This window comes from Saccopteryx bilineata, chromosome 2 (assembly GCF_036850765.1).
Source record: "Saccopteryx bilineata isolate mSacBil1 chromosome 2, mSacBil1_pri_phased_curated, whole genome shotgun sequence".
Taxonomy (NCBI): Eukaryota; Metazoa; Chordata; class Mammalia; order Chiroptera; family Emballonuridae; genus Saccopteryx; species Saccopteryx bilineata.
The window spans coordinates 188,297,002-188,311,185 of NC_089491.1; the positions used below are offsets into that span (position 1 = coordinate 188,297,002).

Consider the following 14,184-nt stretch of genomic DNA (forward strand, 5'->3'; position numbering starts at 1 on the left):
GTGCACTGATCTTGCTCTACAGTGGATTAGAGCTCAATATCTACTCTCCTTTTCTGAGACTATGCCTTGCTCTGGTGTGGATCACATGGAGAACAAAGACCTAATTGCTTGGACATCCCTGCAGGGAAACAACACCTGTGTGTGAGGCACTGGAGGAGCAGGGGGCCGGGGTCATACTTGGGTTGCTTCAGCAGTATTGTGGACAAGCACCTTCACTTGTCTAATGTTTGCATCAGGTGAGTTTTCTGTGTCTAGTCACTAGCTTCAGGGGTGTGAAGGGGCAGGGTATGGTCACCCGTTTTGGTGGTCTGGATCCAGCAGGCAAAGCATGGCTCTGGGTCTGCCCTTCTGCGGCAGCCACTGATCCCAAGATGCCAGCCTGGGTAGTGTGAGCCTGGAGCCAGCAGGGCGGAAGGCATTTCCATATCCCTGGAGAGGTGGCAGGTCCCCTTGGGATTCTGGAACTGGCTCCTGGAGGCCCAGCCTGCAGCCTGCTCCTAACCGTCCTTCTAGTGATTTCGTCAGCACCCGCTTCTCTGAGACGAAGGCTAATCTGGCCTAAAATAGCTTGATTCTTATTTTCTTTTTACAATCAAAACTGTATGATTCAACAGGTTACTAGTCAGATGAAGAGTGAGAGGAAGTTGTGAAAATTTAAAATAAATAATGAACATGCCTTAAAAACAATGGTATTGTGCTCGCTTCGGCAGCACATATATTAGAATTGGAAAATACAGAGAAGATTAGCATGGCCCCTGCACAAGGATGACATGCAAATTTGTGAAGCGTTCCATAAAAAAAAAAAAAAAAAACCAAAAAAAAACAATAGTATTACTATTATTATTAACTTTAAATGCCATTGGAAACTCATTTATCATTGTAAAGCCAGTAGCCACGGCCACCATTACAGCTGCCTGGCCCATGAAGGTTCACATTTGATTCAAACAGACGGTAATGAAACAATGGAGCCAAGAACTGGTGGGCCATCATCTTTAATCCTAGCTCACACCAGGTGGACAAAAAATACACACAGTGGGTAAACACTTCCCTTTCCATTCAGGGCTCCCAAAGCCACTGAATTATCCGAGTTTCCTAGAATAAAAGTTTTCTACCTCACCAGCCTTATTCACCTCTGTTCCCCATCTCCTCTCTGCACAGCTCTGCACAAACTGACTTCTCCTTCAGCACTCTGTCATCTTGGCTGCCTTTCTGCTGCAATGTTAATTTCAGGAACCAAGGGTGCACAAGCCCCCGGTCTGCCCCATTTTATGGTGTAGAAATCAAAACCTTTAAGCAGTATACAAACAAGGAAGTCTCTGATACAAATTCACTTATCTGAGGCATAATGGGATTCCTCATGAGAGTGCACCTCCCCACATCATGCAACAGTCAAGGATGTGGGGAAAAGCTTAGTGTTGAGAATATTTTAGTATTAAAAAGGTGGGAAAGGTTTAGTCTTAAAACTAAGCCTTAGGCTATAATGATTTCACTGGCTTATAGCCTGTCCCCCACACCCAACACAAACTATAAGCAAGCAAACATATATATACCATATTTACAAACTTTTTTTTTTTTTTTACAGAGACAGAGAGAGAGTCAGAGAGAGGGATAGAAGGGACAGACAGACAGGAATGGAGAGATTGAAGCATCAATCATTAGTTTTTTGTTGCGCATTGCTACATCTTAGTTCAGGCGTCCCCAAACTATGGCCCATGGGCTGCATGCGGCCCCCTGAGGCCATTTATCCAGCCCCCCGCTGCACTTCTGAAAGGGGCACCTCTTCCATTGGTGGTCAGTGAGAGGAGCACTGTATGTGGCAGCCCTCCAGCAGTCTGAGGGACAATGAACTGGCCCCCTGTGTAAAATGTTTGGGGACCCCTGCCTTAGTTTATCATTGATTGCTTTCTCATATGTGCCTTGACCACGGACCTTCAGCAGACCCAGTAACCCCTTGCTTGAGCCAGCGACCTTGGGTCCAAGCTGGTGAGCTTTTGCTCAAACCAGATGAGCCCACACTCAAGCTGGCAACCTTGGGGTCTCCAACCTGGGTTCTCAGCATCCCAGTTCGATGCTCTGTCCACTGTGCCACCACCTGGTCAGGCCATATTTACAAACTTATTTGACTGACAATCATCTGATCTAAGATCTAATAAACTGATGTACACATGGACTTTCAAAAGACATTTTAATGCAGAAAGGACACTCCATGGCAGAATGTCTTACCAGTGGGTGTGGACGTGGATTTGGGTGCCAGAAGCAGACTCCTGCGGGGTGTAGTCCCACTGGTGGACGCTGGAAGGGCCGCCCGGCTGGCTCCCTTGGGCGTGTCTTTCGAAGGCAGAGCTACCTTCAGGGTGGGCTGCTCTTCATTCCTGGAGGTTGAACCTGTGGGAAGTAGACAGTAGGTTCACCATAACTTCATGGAAAATGGATGGGCCCTCTCACCATCTGCAGTTACCAACCAATTCTGCTTTAGAATGTGCCCTGACTCTCTGTGTGTAGCCTTAAAAAGTATTTTTCTGGGACCAGATGTGGGAAAGAGCTCCCTTCAGGTACCATGTAAAAGTCTGTCACTTGGATCTCCTGTGCAGTCTGCTCCACAAGAGTCAAGAGCAGACTTAGTCCACAGATTCTATACATTTGTACATAGGTCACCCCCCCCCCCCACCATACATACCTGGTTTCCTCATATGGATGTTTAACTTTATGTGTACATAATGAGTGTTAGCCAAATAAGTTTGTAAATATGATATATATGTTTGCTCGCTTATAGTTTGCATTGGGTGTGGGGACAGGCTGTAAGCTCCCAAGGTCCTTATACCCTAAGGCTTAAGCCTTTCTCACCCTTTTAATATTAAGATCTTTTCAACACTAAGCTTTTCCTCACACCCTTGACTGCTGCATGATGTGGGGTGGTGCACTCTCATGAGGAATCCCATTTATGCCTCAGATAAGTGGCTTTGTATCAGAGACTTCCTTGTTTGTATATTGGCTTAAAGGTTTTGATTTCTACACTATAAAATGGGGCAGACTGGGGGCTCACTCTCTCTCAGATCTTGTCATCAGCATTGCAGAGGAGAGGCAGCCAAGATGGAGGAGTGCTGAAGGAGAAGCCAGTTTGTGCAGAGTTGTGCAGAGAGGAGATGGGGAACAGAGGTGAATAAGGCTGGTGAGGTAGAAACCTTTGATTCTAGGAATACTCATATAATTCAGAGGCTTTGGGAGCCCTGAATGGAAAGGGAAGTGTTTTCCCACTGTGTGTATTTCTTGCCCACCAGGTGTGAACTAGGATTAAAGATAATGGCCCACCAGTTCTTGGCTCCATTGTTTCATTACCATCTGTCCGAATCAATTGCGAATCTGGACGGGCCAGGTGGCTGTGATGGTGGCCGCAACTACTGGCCCTACAATGAGCATTTACTTGATAGCCCACAGAGGATGAGCAGCCCTTTTTGGAAACCAGTGTGGGTGACTCAGGAGGGGTGAGAGTAACAATCTACAAGCACCACCAGCCAGGGCAGTTTACTTGGCACTCCCTCGGACCTAGCTAATTCTGCCTTCAGAAGTGTGGGATAAAGGGAGATGAGTGGGAAGCATGGCCACAGATAATCCCTTTGAAACTCATGAAACTTTTGTTCAGAAAGCTGAGGCCTCATCAAACTGAGAGGACCCTGAATTAGAGCCTAGTTTATGTCAGAGGCAGGAGACACTTACGGGTAATTTCAGTTTACCATTTTATACAAAAGCAGACTCTCTGTCTAGAAGGTAGCGTGTTTACAAGCACTTTGAAGATATGGCAAATTGGGATGTGTCTCAGGTTTACAAGCAGTGTGGTTGCGGCACAAACTTTTCTTCTAGATCTTTCCAACCTACAAACAAGTGACCCCATCATCTGTTTTCTGCTAAAGAATAAATCTTCTAAACACACCCCTGAATACAGCTGCAAGGCCTAATTTACCAAATTAAATAGGAAGCCTTAACATACTAAGATACTGCTTGTTTGGGATAAAGTCAGCCAGTTACGGGAACATAAGCATGAATCATGCGACATGAGCAATGACAGCTGGGAGACATATAGAGAATTTTAATGAAAGATTACTTTTTTATTTTCATCATTTTAAAAGGATACTCTTGACATTTTATTTAGATTGAGCCTGCATGAAAAAGGCTTTAGTGTCACACCATCCAAGAGTTTTATTCAATCACTTTCTTCCTTCTGAAGACCTGAAAGTCTGTTTAAAATAGGAGAAATTTTTTTTGCTTCTAAAGAAAACTGTATTTAGAAAAGAAAAATATAAAGAATGTGCTATTTTTTAACCAGAGGCAGATTAAGTTCAGTTGAGGCCCCAGCTGCAGAGGAAAATATTGGGCCCCTTATAAAAAAAAGAAAGAGGGAAAATAAAAACACATGTTAACCATATTTTTATTATTTTTTTTTTGTATTTTTCTGAAGTTGGAAACGGGGAGGCAGTCAGACAGACTCCCGCATGCACCCGACTGGGATCCACCTGACATGCCCACCAGGGGGTGATGCTCCGCCCATCTGGGGCTTCACTCTGTTGCAACCAGAGCCATTCTAGTGCCTGAGGCAGAGGCCACAGAGCCATCCCCAGCGCCCGGGCCATCTTTGCTTCAGTGGAGCCTTGGCTGCGGGAGGGGAAGAGAGACAGAGAGGAAGGAGAGGGGGAGGGGTGGAGAAGCAGATGGACGCTTCTCCTGTGTGCCCTGGCTGGGAATCAAACCCGGGACTCCTGCATGCCAGGCTAACGCTCTACCACTGAGCAAACCGGCCAGGGCTAACCATATTTTTAAATAAATAAAAAATATTATGTACTATTAATGTTAAAATTGCACATATGAAAGCAAACTTGGTGTCATTAGAAAAAAGTGTAAAGTTGGGGTTTTGCGGGGCCCTTCAGAAGTCGGGGCCCAGGGCGTGTGCTCAGGGTGCTCACGGTTAAATCTGCCTCTGTTCCTAGTACAGACCCTATGCCTTATACTTCTTTTACGGCTCTGTGCAAAGATTCAAACAGCTCTAAACAGAGGGTGCACTTGATCTATGTGAACAGAACAGATGCATGGAAATGCTACCAAAAGCACCTGCACTGTGTGCCAGATGTCAGAGAAAGAAGCAAGCACAGGGTTAATCCAAACCTTGCCACGGAGAGAGGCACCATGGACCTGTAAAACAGGAGTTTCAGCCTCCCAATCACAGAGCAGGCTCCCCAGCCCAGTCCCTGAACTCAGAGCACTTCTGGAGATGTGCAGGACATTTCAGATGAGGCTGGCAACTCAGCCACCAGGCATATTCCACAGGGAATTATCTCACGGTTAGCCCTACCGCACATAATACTGAGACAATAATCTATTCACCATAATGTGTAGTAGAAGCTGAACTAAGCATAAAACTTTTCACACAAAGTCTTTTTTATTTAATAACTTATTAAAATTTCTCAAGAACAAATATATTTTGTATCATTTGTAGACTTCAAGTGCCCTTCTATCAAATCCTCTTGCTCCTGGCATCCTTCTTTTACATGAAATTTATTATTCAATAAACATGTTGTTGCAGTAATATAAGGTTATAGCAATTAAATATATAGAAATATAGAAAAATATGGAAGATATATAAAAATAATTAGGATATTAAAAGCAATTAAGGAAATTAAATAAAGTTATGCCATCTGGACAGGAATTAATATACTGTGTACAGATATGATAGGCAGACTTTGTCTTTTGCGCAGGGCCCAGTTAGTGTGTGTGTGATAAGAAGTGGTTTGATGTCATAACTCTATAAATTAACATAAAAAAAAACTTCTCTAGGAACACCTTAAAAGTGGCTTGATGTGACATTTCAGTAGATTAACATAAAAAGGGCTTCCTGAGAGGAACTCCCAAAAAGGTGGTTTGAGGTGATAATCCTGTAGATTGACACCTGTTAGAAGGTGTTGGCCAGAAAATGTACTAAAGCTGAGGGCCCCCCCTGCTGCGGTAGTCAGCCAGACTCCAGTGTTGATGTGGACTGTCTCCACGCCACTCTGAGCTCTGACCAAAGGCAGCCAAGAGGAGCACACCGACGGGGCCCCCTTACGCTGTACCCAGGCACGCCAAAAGGATTTGTGAGTAATAAACTGCCTGTGTGATTCTTGCAACTAACGTGTGTGGTCGTGTCTTTCCTCCGGTGGCAGTTGGTCTGGGCACTGATAAGTAGAATCCTCATAGCCACCTCAAGAGTAGTCTCCAAGAGGCTGCCAGCCCTGCTGGTAAACAGGAGTGTCCCACTGTGCGGGGAAGTTGAATCAGGGACACCTGATCTACGTAGAGCTCAGGCTCTACTGGGACACACGTCAATTTAGAGACTGGGCCACTTTTCAGGCTAGAGAGTAATCTGTCTGTTTGAAATCTGAAGTGTCAAGGAAGCTCTGGATTCCCCTCTGAAACAGGTCTTGACTTACCAAAAACCAAAAATAAATAAATAAAATAAAGTAAAATACAAAAACACAGTAAAATTCTATTCCTATCTATTATTGTAGGGTACAGCTGGCAGTAAAACAGTATCGCTCTTTGAAAACCAGCTTAAGTGGGACAGTAATGAAAATCATTAATTGGCAAATGGAAAGTACTTGAGAGATTTCCGGTCAAGATGTCAGATGAGGTAAACACAACGCTCACCTCCTCTTGTGACCACATCAAAATGACAACTAAATTACAGAACCACCACCCTGAGAACCACCTGAAAACTAGATGAACAGAACTCCTATAACTCAGGATATAAAGAGAAGCCACAACAGTACTGAATATTGAATGTCAACTGTAATTGAAAAAAATTCTTTTAAAAGAAAAGTACTCTAAATTTGAAAGTGGTGCTGAATTCTGTAAATACTCTGGGTACTTCCCAACAATGCAGACAATAGGAAACCACTGATAAGAGGAAGAAAAGAACTAGAAATAAACAAACTGTGTTTGTGTGAGTCAGGAAAATGTTTTTCTGGAGAATTCAGCCCATGCATGTAGTTCATGTGATTAATTCAGTCATCTCATCTCCAGCCAGCCTGAATCTATCCTTACCTGCACGAGCCAAGTGGTGAATGGTGGAGACTTGGGAGAGAGCCACCAGCCCGCAGAACCCACCACTTGGGCCTCCCACCTCTCTGCATCTCTGCTCCTTCACTGCTAAGTGGGGATCATGGTCATTGAGCTCACAGAGCTGTTGTGAGATTTGCAAGAGGTAGTGCAAGTGAATTTTTAAAAAAACCGACACAAGAGTTAGTACAAGAAATTGCTTAGAGTAGCCGTGTCTGGTGCATGGGGAACTCTGATGTGTTGGTTATTAACACTTATAGGTTCCTTTTAAATTCAGTGGTAAGCCATCCCAGCAAATCAGTTTCTCCTAGGAACTCGGAAAGTGTTCCAGGATTAATATCAGAAAAGCTGCTCTCAGTGAGAAGAAAGGAAAGGGCTGAGGTAGATCTGATAGTAACTGCAGCTTGAAAGGCTAAGAAGAGTGACAATACAATTATCTTTACAAACTACAATGAACTACCTCAGACAAAGGGGAAGGTGAGACCGACAAGAGAAGGAACCACCAAGCTTCAGAAGTACAACACATTGCCAGTTCCACTACCAAGGAAATGGCTGGACAGAGGGCCTGGTCAGGTTCAACTTCGCTAGAGATTCATAATTGTTTTCCAAATCGCCAGTTGCAATTCACACCAACCACAGGTAGTGACTATCGAACTTTAATCAATTAGTAATTAAATTGGTTTTAATTTATTAATCTCTGACAGGTAATGAGGTTGAGCATTTTTCTTATACAAATAGGGGCCATTCAAGCCTTTTCTTTCACAATATGCCCCTTCATAACTTATTGCTCATTTTTTTCCTACTTACCTGTTTTTGTCTCTCTAATTGACATATAGGAGTTCTTTGAATATTCTGGATCCTGATGCTCTATTGCAGGGATTGGGAACCTTTTTGGCTGAGAGAGCCATGAACGCCACATATTTTAAAATGTAATTCCGTGAGAGCCATACAACAACCCATGTACATTAGGCATTATCCAATAAAAATTTGGTGTTGCCCAGAGGACACTGTGATTGGCTCCAGCCACCCACAACCATGAACATGAGCGGTAGGAAATGAATGGATTGTAATATATGAAAATGTTTTATATTTTTAACGTTACTATTTTTTTTTTTATTCAAGATTTGTCTGCGAGCCACATGCAGCCATCAAAAGAGCCACATCTGGCTCACGAGCCATAGGTTCCTGACCCCTGCTCTACTGGTACATATTTTTCAAATGCTCTCCCGGTATTTGAATTATCTTCACATTCATGGTACCTTTATTCAGAGGTCTTCCATTTTAATGCAGTTGATTCTTCCTCAGTCTTTTCTCACTTGCTTTGTACTTTGTGTGTCTTAGCCTTTCATTCCCTATCTGACATGGTAAATATGTCTGCCCATGTATCCCTCTAAAAGTTTTATTTTTTACATCTGGATCATTATTAATTTACCTGGAAAATGGGGCACAGGGCAGGGATCAATTTGTTACTGTTGTTTTCTACGCAGACAGCCAATTGTCCCAGCCCTATATATTGGACAGTCCATTTTCACTGCCACATCTGCATTGCCAGCTGTTGTATGTCAATTTCCCACACAGGTATGATTATTAGGGTAAACTAACCACCCCCAAATTTCAGTAACTTATAGCAAAAGTTTATTTGTTGACCGTGAATCATTTAACACAAGTGCTCTGAATGGTCTACTGTTTTATGGCTCTCTACTTCAGGCAAGAACTCAGGCATCTAGAAAATGGTTTCTTATGTATGACACCTACACTGTAAATAACTGGGGAAAAATACATAAGTTAGACTTCATCAAAATAAAAGAATGATGATACTATTAATAAAGTAAAACAACCCATAGAATTGAAGAAAATATGTGAAAATCACATATCTAGTAAGGGTATAGTATCCAGAATATATAAAGAGCTTTTATAGCTCAACAACAAAAGGACAAATAATCCAATTAAAAATAAGCATACGATTTGAATAGACACTTCTCCAGAGAAAGTACATAGATAATATGCATATGAAAAGATTCCCAACATCATTAGTCAATAGGGAAATACAAATCAAAACCATGTGCTGCTACTTCAAACCCACTTAGAGGGCTATAATAAAAAATACAGACAATAATAAGTGTTGGTGAGGATGTGGAAAAATTGGTGGGATTGTAATATGCTGTACCTGTTTGGAAAATAGTCTAGAAGCTCCTCAAAATGTTAAATATAGTTATCATATAACACAGCAGTCCCACTTTCAGGTGTGTGCCCAAGAGAACTAAAAACATATGTCCACACAGAAACTTGTACATTAATGTTTGCAACAGCATCACTCATAATTGTTAAAAAGTGGAAACAACCCAAATGTCCATCAGCTGAGGAATGGATAGCCAAATGAGGTCTCCAAGCTACAATATTGACAAATCTTGAAAACATTATGAAAAATGAAAGATGACAGGTATAAAAGGCCACATCCTGTATGATTCCATTGATATGAAATGTCCAGAAGAGGCAAATCCATAGAGACAGAAAGTAGGTCGGTGGCTCTCAGGGCTGAGGCGAGAGGAGTGGGGCGTGACTGCCAGTGGGTAAGGGCTTTCTTTCTGGGGGATGAAAACACTCTGGAACTCAATAGGAGTGATAGTGCACAACCTCGTGGATACAAAAAACCCCCACTGGACTATACACTTCAAAAGGGTAAACTTTATGGTATTTGAATTATATCTCAGTACAGAAAAAATCTCCTCCATAAGTTTCCTTTCCTGGATTCCCTAGCTGGAACGAATTCTGAGAACTGCGATTCAGCAGTACCCCTCTCCCTTCAGGAACTCCTGGTAGCCTTATTACTCCTTAGGCAGGTATTATTTCTATTTTCTGTCCCATATCCCTGCTCTGGGGCTATTTTCTGTCCCATATCCCTGCTCCCATATCCCAAGCAGCCTGACCCAACCAGCATGTCCCAGGGTTGCTCTATATCCTAATGGCATACTCCTGTATAATATAAAAAGGAATATTCCTCAAACCATCACTGCATCCCATTCATTGCAGCAGTGAGGGGGATGATATTCAATTCCTCCCCAAATCCTTTGTCCTTCCCATCTACACCCACCAAACCAGGTGTGCATCAGAGCTGTTCTGGTCCTACTCTTTGGACAGAGGACAACAGACTCATACAAATTCAGGCTGGAAAGGGCTGCATTAAAGGTCAGCACTGGGCAGGGGAAGTTACATTTATGGATGGACCTCTGGTCTCTCCATACAAAGTCATGAGTGGTGCCTCTACTCCACATTTTCAATAGGACAATTGTGACTATAGCAAGTCAGAATGAAAAGTTAGGATTTTTGATCCAAATATCAATGGTCTTTCTACAACTTCATTTATTGGGAATGCCAATTGTTGATCCTGAATTTTAAAAAGAAGAAAGAATGGCAGTGTGGATAAGCACTAACCAGACCATAGTGAGGTTCCTGTGGGGATGCTGGAGAAGTAAGGCAAAGCAGTTATATAATACAAGGCATCACAGCCAAATGTTAAAAAGATGTTTCACTGATTTTGCAAATGTATCCATGTTATCATGATCAAACTACTCCTTTTACTGATTTTATTTTTCAAACAATCCCAGGCAATCAGGTTGTGTAATGTTCTGGCTGCATAATTGCCCGATTGCGGCATATTTCATTGATTTGGCAGCATTTATCACTTGCCAGCAAAATTAAGTTTATTAACGTATTAATTGAATGTTTTATTTCCCACCTTCTGCATATTTTAATTCAGGTGTTATAATACCTTACATTACAGAGCTGAAGTGAACCTGCTGTCTTGCCATTCCAGCAAAACTCCTTGTCATAATGAAATAGACTAAAGTAGAGGCCAGGCTTTACTATAGGCAGGGGCACAGGACAGACATGGTCTGTTGTCACATGATTTACAATCCAGTAGGGGAGACACAGAGACCTCAAACAGACACACACAGCCAAATGAATTCACCACGACTGTGATTAGTTAAAGAAACACGAGGGGCAAAGCTAGAAGAAATACTCCAGGGTGAAGAAGGGAAAACCTACTTTAAGTGGAGTGGATGGGAGACCTCTTAAAGGAGGTGACATTGAAGGAAACATTTCTCTCAGTTGCACACTGGCCCCCAACCTCCTTTATCCTTTATTATTAATGGCATCATTATTATTCTAGGAAATCAGAATTATAGCATCAGAATCACCCTAGAGTCTCTCTTTCTCTTGTATCAACCAGTGAAAGTCAGTGTGCCTCTGTATCCCTGATGGACTTAAAAATGAGGCAACTTGAGAGAACTGTGGCCCCTTACCCACCCTTCCCTGGTGGCCTAAGTCCTAACAAAAGGAGGGACACAGGGCATGCATTTCACTACTCCCCCTTCAACTAGAGCACATGGTAACTTCCCACAAAGTCAGGAATCCTTCTGAACACAGTAGTACTCCAGGAGTTCAGTAAGTGATTCCAGCCTGAGACCAGCATCCTCAACAGGTGACAGGACACACTTCTATAGGTGGAGGACAGTTCCTCCAGGTCCACAGGAACTACCTGGATTGCTGCGGGGAGGCCTCAGCTCCTGAGCTCTTCCAGCTGGGCAAGGCAGCGGCTCCTAGCAGTGATACTTCAAGGGCTGTATAGGAGGCTCATGGATATCATAGGTTCTGCCCAAAGTCAACACCAGATTTGAAACTTATTAGTGATATTCTCTTTAAAAAGTTAATTAAGGCTCGATGAAATGCCTTAGTGTTTATGTTTTTACCCTTTGTCATTAGGTTAATCTGATAATTCAGTGAGAAAATCCACATGAAGCACTTTGCAAAGTGCCAGGAGCTCAATAAATGCTAGTCCGAGCGTCAGCATCAGCACAAGCAGCTCACTCATCAGCTGCCATTTCTGCAAGAACTCTCTCTCTGCCCCACACAAGCCCAGGTGACACTACACTTTAAGATCCTATTTCACAGAAATACCCTAAGGCATCCCATCTGATCAGGATGTCAGTTGCATGCGGTGGATTGAATGTCGGGGACGCTGAGGGCCCAGGTTTGAATCACCAAGGTCACCAGCTTGAACACAGGGTTGCTGGCTTGAGTGTGGGATCATAGACATGATCTCATGGTCACTGGCTTGAGCCCAAAGGTTGCTGGCTTGAAGCCCAAGGTCACTGGTTTGAGCACAACATCACTAGCTTGAGCATGGGGTCACTGGCTCAGCTGGAGCCCCCCCCCCCCGTCAAGACACGTATGAGAAGTAATCAGTGAACAACTACAGTGTCACAACTTAGAGTTGATGCTTATCTCTCTCACCTCCTGTGTCTGTATCTGTCTCTGTCTCCTTCTCTCAAAAAAAAAAAAGGAAAAAAAAAAGGAAAAAAAAAAGAAAAAAAAGAAGACATCCCTAAGGCCACCAGATTAATGACAAAGGCAGATGACTTCTGAAACTAGCCAATACTGATTCTTACAGTCATTTCTGCCTTCACAGGGCCTACTGCCTCAAGTGGTAGTCTCTCCAGTGCTGCAGGGGTGGCCATCACTCCCAAAGTTTCCTTCTTTTAACAATGATCACAAGTAAATCATCACAGAAGAGAAGGAAACCTTTGCCCCCTTTCTGCCTTGACTTTCTGTCCTGTCCCTACCAGGCACTCCTCTTGGAACCCATTCTAACATACAGCAAAGAGGGTCCTCATTCTTATTTCTGTGCAGGACAGAGGGGGTATGTGTGCAGGTGAACTGAAAAATGGTAGTTGTAGTCCAGGGACACAAAGTGAAAGGGAAGTTAGGCTTGCATGAATAGTGTCCTTCTTTATCGGAGAGAGTGCAACATTCTATGACATGGGCAAGTCCCCCAGTGCCTCACAGCCGGTCCAATGCCATCTTCTTTGTAATTTCTTCTCTCAATTCCTCTCTAGGTAACAGAACTACTTGAAGAAAAACCAAGCCAGTTAACAAAGAAAGCGAAGGCCAGGGGGTGACAATACCATCTCAAAGTCACAGAAGGAATCCCAAAAGATGAAAGCCAGCATTACCCAGTCCAAGACATCTGAATGCTCGCCACACAAATGACTCAAAGCTTCTTTCTGATTTGAGAAAATCTCTTTAATATATATACCGAGTCATATTCCCAAAGGAGAGAACATAGTTAAATATTGGTGGAGGTTAGTTACTTAAAAGACCAAGAGCTAGTATGACATACAAAGAGATGTGTGAGTACTTAAAACCAACTTTTACCATTCCTTTTTTATATCAAAGAGACTAGTTGTAGTAAATCCCTTCTCACTATCTGAAGTACTTAAAAGCTTGAGCCATCATCCAGAAAATTCTGGTTCATCGATGTGCGAATCTTTTTGTAGCTGATAACTTGGGAAAAATAATTAAACTGGAGCATTTTAATTATATGCTTAATATGGGAGCTGTTAAAAGATAAGAGCATCTGATTTGAACTTGATTTAAACTCTGCTGAAGTTATTAATATGGTATAAGAAATGAGAGAAACAACCAAGGACTTACATTGTTGTAGTGAAACCAGCAAAATTATACAGATGCTCTCCACACACCAAAGTTCAAATTTAAAGGAGTCTTTTATTCAAAGTCGGGGACTGCACTGCACGGAGACCTAAGTCACTCAAATCATGCGGCCCCAACACAGTTAGAAGTCAGCTTTTAAAGACAGAATTACACATTAATTGGGGTATGGGGAGGAGGGAAAGCCTAGCAGTAAAACAAAGCAGTGGAACAAGCTCATTTCCGACGCTTACCTATAGGATTAATTTAGGGAGAAACATTCTGGGAACACCTGCAACCTCGCAGAAATATCCCAAAGCTGCAGCCTGGAAAACCAGTCTCAAGGCCGGAGTAAGGAGTCTTTTAGATAAAAGTTCTGCTGAAAGTCTCTTTGTTTTAGAGAAAGTAAGTTCTGCTAAGTTTCTTTGTTTTGAAGAAAGTGAATTCTCTACTTCATTTCAATATTTCACCTTTTATTAATAGAGCAATAGGGAAGTTCAGGAGTTCTGTTTCCACCGCTTCAATTTGGTGGTCTAATCGAGTTGCCTTTTTGTGTTACAGGTCTACTTAATTAGTTGTTTTGAGGCGTCTGAGAGACTCATGGATTATTAT

The 14,184-nt window shown here is 42.7% G+C and overlaps 1 protein-coding gene and 1 non-coding gene across 4 annotated transcripts in view; one reads left to right on the top strand and one right to left on the bottom strand.

Moving 5' to 3' along the window:
- MTUS2 (microtubule associated scaffold protein 2) overlaps positions 1 to 14,184 on the bottom strand; it is an 829,118-nt gene that overhangs the window by 273,743 nt on the left and 541,191 nt on the right. For all 3 annotated transcript variants that reach the window (XM_066258934.1, XM_066258931.1, XM_066258933.1), the window contains exon 6: positions 2,224 to 2,385. In XM_066258934.1, the coding sequence (XP_066115031.1) occupies positions 2,224 to 2,385 (162 nt within the window). The remainder of the gene's footprint in view (positions 1 to 2,223; positions 2,386 to 14,184) is intronic.
- Positions 695 to 800, top strand: LOC136327922 (U6 spliceosomal RNA). Its single transcript, XR_010729977.1, has one exon. It is a non-coding gene; the product is annotated as a U6 spliceosomal RNA (small nuclear RNA).